We start from the raw sequence: 8,810 nt of genomic DNA on the forward strand, positions 1-8,810 counted from the left end.
ACCTTACATAAACATTATCATTTCAAATTCACATTTCACAACAAAGATGGACAACTAAGCACACCATGATATTCGTCATATCAAACATCCAACAATCAATGATTAACCCTTATTCTATCATATAAACATGAATCCAAAACATACTTACAAGTTATCCGACTATAAAACACTAATCGATGCGGTTTGTCTTTGTTTATGAAAACTAGCATTCTTTGATTAATTCTTCAAAACCAAAGTAACCAAATTCAACCACCTCAACCAAGTATACACATAATTCACATATGAGTGCGGTAGTATATATACATATACGTATCATATGCCAATTCCGTTTAATTCCAAAATTCACCTAAGTTCGTCTCGTTTTCCTTCATTTTGCAAAACCAATTCATTTTCATAACAAAAGTGCAGTAGTATATATATACATATACGTATCATATGCCAATTCCGTTTAATTCCAAAATTCACCTAAGTTCGTCTCGTTTTCCTTCATTTTGCAAAACCAATTCATTTTCATAACAAACCAAGTTGATCCATCAAATAATAAGTTAATGACTCTTACACATCCTAATTAAACTTCTAGTAATCAAGTTTTGAGGTTTGAGACCAAACCATAAGTTTTGGGTTCACTCAAAAATAGTTATTACGAATTTTCATAAAATGCATCAAGACCTACTTGCAGTATTTTCACCATAACTCAAAATTTAGAAATCATTTTCAAGTCAAACTAAAACCATTAGAAATCTAACATCTTTATCTAAAACTTTCATGTTTACACCAAAAGCCAATTCAAAACAAGAAAGGGTGAAAAAAACTAAAAAATGCAAAAGTCAAAGTTCGACAAATGAAAATGCATGGTCGTGCACTTTAAAATGCATGGTCCAGAGGAAAACACATGGTGCGTGCGCCCCTTGAACTAGACTGTGCATTTTGCACCAGACAACAAAACACACTTTCACGTTTTCGCGCGTAAAAATCCGCTCGTAACTCCACTTTCGGTCCCGTTTTCGCCTATGCGTCCGTAACTACGATACCTATAATTCTCTCCCCAAAAATATAACTTTTAATTCAAAAACAACTTAATTTCAGTCAGCCAAAAGGATTTATCTTCAAAAGAGCTTAAAAACAACTTTTAGCTTAAAAACTCAATTTCCCCCAAACGATTCCTCACAAAAGCTTATTAATCAAAAACGAAGTTCACCATACTTTAATCTATCATATTCAATTCATTCAACTCATCAAGAATCATCAAAACCATAATTTTCCTCACTTCATCATTTTCACCAAAAACTCAAAGAACTTCACATTAAACATGAACAAACTCATAATTTAATCACAACAACACATACCCAAGGCATCAATTAACATCAACAACATAACTTAACAACAATCTAAGCATGTATTCATAAGTTCATCAACAATTAACAACAACAACATCACTTTTCATCATTTTAAGCTTAAAGTTCAACATAATCACTTAAGCACATATTCATCATGAAGTTTACGCATAATCAACAAGTTTATGACCAATTTTACATACTCAAATTTATCACACAAACATGAGTACTAAAATCCTCATATAAATTCATCAAAATCATAATTCTTAAATAATCACTTATGACCCATAATCACGTATTTGAAACTAAAGCTTAATTGTTGAAAGGAAACTATCCCCCTTACCTCTAGCTTGGAAACTCTTAATCATGGCTTCACTTTAGCTCCCCCAAGTCTCTAGTCTCTTCCTTTCTTCAAGCTCTCCTTCTCTCAAACCGTTTCTATATTCTTCTCCTCTTTAGATCTATTTTCTCTCTACCTCTCAAAAATATGAGAAATGATATTTGTACAATCACTTTATTACAACCTTTTGACAACTTTCTCTCTCATACTCACATTATATTCTTATTTTTTTTGGACCAATGAGAAGAGAGAAAATGAAAGTTGTCATCAAATTTGTCCCAAATGGTTCTACATATATCACTACTCCAAAAATATTTTGTAAAGTGAGTGAATGAATGTAAAGACCTAATTTTCTCACAAGTGTTGTGTTTATATAGCCACCTCTAATTGAGCTTGGTTTCTAATTGTTTTAATGAGCTTAACATTCTTACCAACTATTTCTCCAAAGTTACTACACACTTAAACCGTCAAAATAACGAATAATTACCGTCTCTAACTAATTACCCCAACTCACCGGTAACTTAGGAAAAATAATTATTTCCACTCAAAACACCAAAAATAACCCTCTTAATAAAATGACTAATTTACCCCTATTCACCAAATGACCAAAATACCCCCGAGTCTAAAATGACTAAAATACCCTTCTTATGCCAAAATCCACTAATCCCAAATAAAATACACACAAATACAAATAATCACATATGAGCACATATAAACACATACAATATATAATTAAAATAATTATAGTGGAAAACGGCCGGTACAATGGGTCGTGGTTAGGCTCAAAGCATAAACCCTAATTCGGTTTGTATTGAGCACACCATCTTCTCCATTTTTCAAGTATGCGCCACATTCTCACCTTTTCTCACTATTAACTTGGTATTGCCTCACTTCATCTCTTCGTCCGAATTCACTTCTTCTTTCCGTATGTTCACGGGTTCAAGCAACTTATGTCTTGTTAAAAAGGGACAAACGGTCCAACCCCCGAAATATGTCAAACCGCCGGTTTCCGGTTTTCAATCGGTTTCCCAATCTATTCCCAGTTCTATTAGCCAACGGATTATAGGGCTAACCGAACCGGATATCGGTCCGGTTCACATTTGAACCGATCAAACAGGCCGGTCCGGTTTTTATTACTTGATTAAAATGTTTTGAAAAAAGTCAAAAAAAATAGATTAAAAAACGCAAACCCTCAGTGTGCCAGAAATCGAATTTGTGAAAGCAAAGGAAGGAGGAGGTCGCAGTTACAGCATGAGTTCATCCAACATTAGAGATCTTCAACGCGAATTGGAGAACAAAGCTAACGATCTCAACAAGCTTCAAAAGGGTAACTTTTTCACTATTCTATTTCATTTCTTTACACACTTTTCTCCAAATTCCTTCAAAATCGTTCATCTTTTTTTTTTTTTTTCGCAGATATTGCGAAGAATCATCAAGTGAGAAAGAAGTACACTATTCAACTTGGCGAAAATGAGCTCGTTCTTAAGGTACCCTTTTATGTATTTTAGGGTTTTTTTTTTTTTTTCATTTTACCAAGCTTGTTCTTAAGGTACCCTTTTAGGGTCAGTTCATACCGAGCTTTGTTCTGGCTTCAATTGGGTTCTGCTAGTGGACAGTTGGATTGGTCTCTCGGATTAGTTGGTCTTTGGGCTGGATACCGAGATTTAAAAAAAGTTTGATTGTTAGTTCAATTCTAGTTAGTTTGATTTTCGAATGTGTATTCGGTTAATTAGTTTGATAACTAGAATTAGGATACAAACTAAGGATGCATTGGTAATTTTTGATACATTTAGGAGTATTTTATAGCAACAGTGCCATCACACATTTAGGACCAAAATGATGGTTTGGTTTTTGCTAAGTTTCACTGATTGTTATGGTTTTCATTGTTTTTTTTTTTCTTTCAATAGGAGTTGGATTTATTGAACGAAGACGCAAATGTTTACAAGTTGATTGGACCTGTACTTGTTAAGCAAGATTTGGCTGAGGCCAATGCAAATGTCCGCAAGAGAATTGAATACATTTCAGCTGAACTGTAAAGCTTCTTCTCTGTTATTTATTTTCTTGATTTTGGAGGTTTCTATATGATTTAATTCATCTGCCTAAAAAAATTATCTGTTTCGTAACTGTGTTAAAATCTGTTTCTGTAGTATATGATTTGATTCATCTGGCACGGGTTATCATATTTACTTAAAGAGATAATTCTTTGATTAAAAAGTAACCACTTGGAATGTTTATTAGGGGTTATATATATTATCTAGCTTAAATAATCACTTCAAAATATTGGTCATGTTAACTGTAGCTATACATTTGCATACGTGGAAGTATTGTTTTGTGATATCTTGCTATTTTTTCGTTATTATTTTGGATGAAGAATAGGTAATTTATTCATAGATAAAAGGGCTACAAGTTTACGCATTTCCTGTACTTACAAACAATGAATTTGACTATCTTGGTCTCCTAAAGAGTTTATTTCCATTTTTTTCTTGCAGCCTATAACGATGAACTAGTTTTTCATTTAAATTATTATTTTATAACTGCTATGATTTCCATAGACTTGATTTTTGTTGATATGCAGAAAGATTTAATTGTCAATTAGAGAAATATGTTGTTTAAGGATGGGAAATGTTAATCCACCAAATGTTGACTTGTGTTGAGGAGTTTGGATAGTGTGTAGGAAGTCAAGTTTCAAGTCTGTATGCTTCCATTGTACAAAAATAAGGATGAAAATGGAAATGAGAAATACTGAAATGATTTTATTTGAATTATTACTTTTACATTTTGCTGTCCATTGTAAGCTCATCAAATGTAAAAGATTTCCGCTATTGTGAAGCATAGAAAGAGTCGGATGCACTTAGTTTACCCATGTCGAGTGGTTGTTCGGCTGTATGACTAGAGCCTATAACAAGGAGGCCTTAAGGCAGCAACCTTACTGTCTTCATCTTTCGTATAGGAAATAAAATTATGTATTAGCAAAAGGTGTATGTTAGGAGAGATAGGAGAGGAGCAGACGATTAAACTTTATCGGTCTGCTAAATAAAGATACAGGTCCTTGTAGATTGTAGTAGATAAATAACTTTGGCTAGTTAGTTTGGAAGGAGGAGAGTACCTAGGAAGGGAATGAAAGAAAGGTACAGAGAACCGTAAATGCATGTGATTAGACATACTGGGAGGAGGAGAGTTCATGTCTGTCAAATACTGAGCCTGTTCTTTCCATTTTCAATTGTATAGCCATGAGAGTATGATGTACTCAATTCACACAGATAAGATAATATGATGAATATGGATGGAATAGTGGTATATTAATTTTGGACAGTGAAGTAATACAATGGATGGAGAATAATCTCCTTGGAGAAAATGGAAAACTATAAATTAAAGATAAATGTGACTCACTATGAGAGCACCCTACTGGTGTGACAACAATTCACACTCATTCCTCATTTCCTAATAACTCCACAAACTCCCCTTTCCTTCCCCTCCTTCTCTCTACTTATTGGATTCTCCTTTGCACTCCAATCATGATCCTCAAATCCCTGCTTGCCACCTGTCCATTCTGTTATTCTTGCCCCCTGTGCACACCTTTCTCCTTCTTTTACTCCCAGCTGTCCTCCTAATACTTGAGCGTCTTCTCTCACATTTCCTCTTTTACCCCTCCTCTTATAAACATACTTAACTAGTGGCCTATCAGGGTCAATCTGATTATATCCATTTCTTTCTCCCCAGAGCCACTACCAATACCATAGCCTCTGTTTTCTTTGGTGGCATCTGATTCCTCAATGTGCTGATCATTCAACAAAGAAATGTCACCCTTCTCGCAAATCTTTGGACGAATTTGATGAAAACTAGAAATAACATAACAAAAAATAGCAAGGAAAATGCTGTAAAGAAGGAAACACAGCGGAATTAAAATTCCTACTGCCAGAGCTAGACTCCTATAGAGAAGAAAAAGTTCTTTCCTATAACTAACCAAATGATTCTTCAAGATACCTTTCTCTCTCTTCTCAGCACCCTTATATTAGAGTTCTCCTCTGCACTGTTTGCTCCCCTCTCAAACTCCCTGCCATATGGTTTCAATTCCGCTCATTCCTACTTCTTTTGAAAACCTTCCACATATTGGGCATGGGCTGCTTCTCCCTGTTAGTGTGGTTTATGTTGGGAAAGTTGGACAGAAGCAGAGGATTAAACCTTCTGGGTCAGTCAAAGGAAGAGAGTAAAGAGAAGGGTTAGAGAACTGTAAGAGCAAGTGATTAAACATTTTAAGAAGTGGAGAGTTTAGGTCTCTTGAAAATGGAAGACTATTCTTTCATTTAGTTTAATACATAATTCTTTTCTCTCTTTTTCTCTCTTTTTTCTGATCCCGTTCCTACCAATTTACTCTCTTTGTATTTCAAGTTCTTATTGGTTAACAATAATAATACATATTGTTCGATATGGCAATCCATTTTGTTTTAGAATTTTATTTTGTTACTACCTAAATGTATTTATCTCAGGATGTCTTGGACATAAACTTCCATTTCCAGCCAGTGATTCTGCAAAACCCTGCTTTCCAGTCTGCTGATTTGGAAGTTTCTGCCCTGACACCTCTTGATCTTTGTTTCTTTGTGAAACTTTCTGTTGGAAATTCCGCTTTAATTGTGGTCCGCCCCTAGTCGCCTAAATTGCGACCTTTGGGTTTGCCTTCATTACAGCCTCCAACACCTTCATTGTGTTGGCTTTGAGGGGGTGGATTTAGTCCCAATGATAGACAGGACTCTTGAGAAGAGTTTATAAAGAGGAGGCACTCCTCACCTTACAAGCTGGTTTTGCAAGGATGAGTTAGGCCCCAAATTTCAACACTTTCATGTTTAATTACATCAGTATTGGTTTTCAAATTTTGTATTCTAAAATATCAGGGTGCATTTGAATATCTATGTTAAGTGCTACAGTAATCTAATTAAACATGAAAATACTTTTAACTCGCCTATTTGTGCTTTGTGCAAATCTTTACATAATCAATCCCAAGCCCGACTAAAAAACGAGGGTTGTTGAGGCAATTGATTACTCAGCATAAAACTTGTCAAATTCTTTTGACCAGGCACACCATGCTAACCAACATCTATCCTTGCTGTCCTTCCCCTCATTGTGATACTGTTTTATTTTGCTGGATTGTGTTAGACCGCTAAGTAAAAAATGTTACATTAAGAGACCAAAACAGGCCTGAACTGGTCCTTAGGACAGTTAGTGTGCATTTATGTACTTTGTTGCAGTTATGTATTTGTAAGTTAGTAATTAATTGGGAAATTAAAGGAAAGATATGTTGGTCAGTTTTTGGTTAAGGAGTTGGAAGGGAGACAGATTCCAAGCTTTCAATACTTGGAAGGGAAAAATGAACATTCTGTTACATTGTCTCTTAAAACTTCCTATGTTGTATTGTTGTATGTGTGTTATAATAAATAAGGAACTTCTGTTGATACACTGTCACAGAAGATTTCTAATACAAAATCATCTTTTTATCTTTAATATATTCAAGATTAGATACACTTCTAACGGATTGCTGCATGTTTTATGGCTTCATTTTAGATCTTGTTATGGTTTCGTTGATTTCTATTTTTTCATCATCATCATCATCATCATCATCATCATCATCATCATCATCATATATGGTCTTTGTGTGTCAGGAAGCGTCTTGATGCCACGGTTCAAGATTTGGAAGAGAAGCAGAATAGCAAGAAAGAAACGGTTAGTCACTTTTACTTAATTTTTAAGCTTTGACTTTTAAATTATTTCTCATGGAAAATAATTACAGAATAACATTTGGTAGATCCTAGCTACTAGATAGGCCTCTAAATGTATGTTTGGTAGAACAACATTTAGTGGGTCCTGTGTCTTATATATGGTAGTCTTAATGCCATCCCTGTTCGGCTGTTCCCTTGAATGGCCTGGTGCGTGATTTTTTGAAATTAAATGAAGTCTCCTTCTGCATTATTTTGCTTGATGAGATTTTCTCTTGTTAAGAGAACATAGAATCATTTGTTAAGAGAACATAGAAGTGTAGAAAAGGGCAGCCCGGTGCACAAAGCTCCCGCACACACACTGTGTTCGGAAAGGGGTCCCACCATTTCGTGTATTGTACGCAGCCTTATTGTGTTTCTACACAAGAGGTTGTTTTCGGGACTTGAACCCGTGACCTTTCGGTCACATGGCAACAACTTGAACTTGTGACCTTTCGGTCACATGGCAACAACTTTATCGTTGCGCCAAGGCTCTCTCTTTCGTTTCATGTTAAGTGTCCTCTAGAATATTTTGTTTGTCCCAAATTATGTCATTTTAGAATATTATAGAAGTATTTTTACTTCTTTTTGATAATACCCCCGTTTATTTGTATCTCAACGAATCTTATATTTAGTCTTTCTACTTAACTACTCTACTTGGTACTTCTATAAGAATATTTTAGTTAAAAAGTATATTCTATCTTGGAAATTAGTGTATTTAATTTTTCTTAAGAGGTGTGTAAGTGTAACCTTAAACGACACATAATATGAGAGACAAAGTATTTGCTCCAAATTAGCATGTCTTTATAGGTGTAATTTATTTATCTATTTATTTATTTTTATTTAAATAACAATTTGAAGTAATTTATTATGTGATATTGCAGATAATGAAATTGCAACAAAAGATGCAATCTCTTCAGGCTGGGAAAGGGAAGGCGTAGTTATGTCCTTGATTGTTTGTTTACTGTAACTTGACCGTTCATAGGTGGTGAATGAGTTCTGTTCTTGTTTTATTTTCCAATGTGACTTTTGATGCCAAAGAAAGATGGTGGAAAGATAGAAGCCAAAGACAGAAACCACTCTAGTTTTGCTCAAACAGACAAACTTGTAGATGGATATGATGTTTAGCACTGTCTCATTATTATGGTTTAAATATCTCTGATACCTTGAAATATAGGATTAGAGACAAAGAAACATATTAAATAATTACACACAGACTAATTACTCCTAGCATAATTACAATATCAATTACAATGTCCTTGTAAGCTTAGTTTAGTTGGTAAGGACAATGCATAATGTATGTAAGAGAAATGCTAGCAATACTCACTTTTTAACACTCTTTGACACTCACTCTTTTATTGGATGAAATCAAGGTATGTCCCACTACTT

At 34.5% G+C, this 8,810-nt stretch overlaps 1 protein-coding gene across 1 annotated transcript; it reads left to right on the forward strand.

Annotated features, from left to right (window-relative positions):
• Positions 1-2,876: 2,876 nt before the first annotated feature.
• PFD6 (prefoldin 6) lies at positions 2,877-8,595 on the forward strand. Its single transcript, XM_085715335.1, has 5 exons — positions 2,877-3,001; positions 3,091-3,161; positions 3,582-3,706; positions 7,329-7,389; positions 8,306-8,595. The coding sequence occupies exons 1-5, from the start codon at positions 2,926-2,928 to the stop codon at positions 8,360-8,362; spliced, it is 390 nt and encodes a 129-aa protein (XP_085571461.1). The 5' UTR covers positions 2,877-2,925; the 3' UTR covers positions 8,363-8,595.
• The last annotated feature ends 215 nt before the right edge of the window (positions 8,596-8,810 follow it).

Source organism: Medicago sativa, chromosome 5 (assembly GCF_051527215.1).
Source record: "Medicago sativa cultivar Bolivia chromosome 5, Bolivia_mono, whole genome shotgun sequence".
Classification (NCBI taxonomy): domain Eukaryota; kingdom Viridiplantae; phylum Streptophyta; class Magnoliopsida; order Fabales; family Fabaceae; genus Medicago; species Medicago sativa.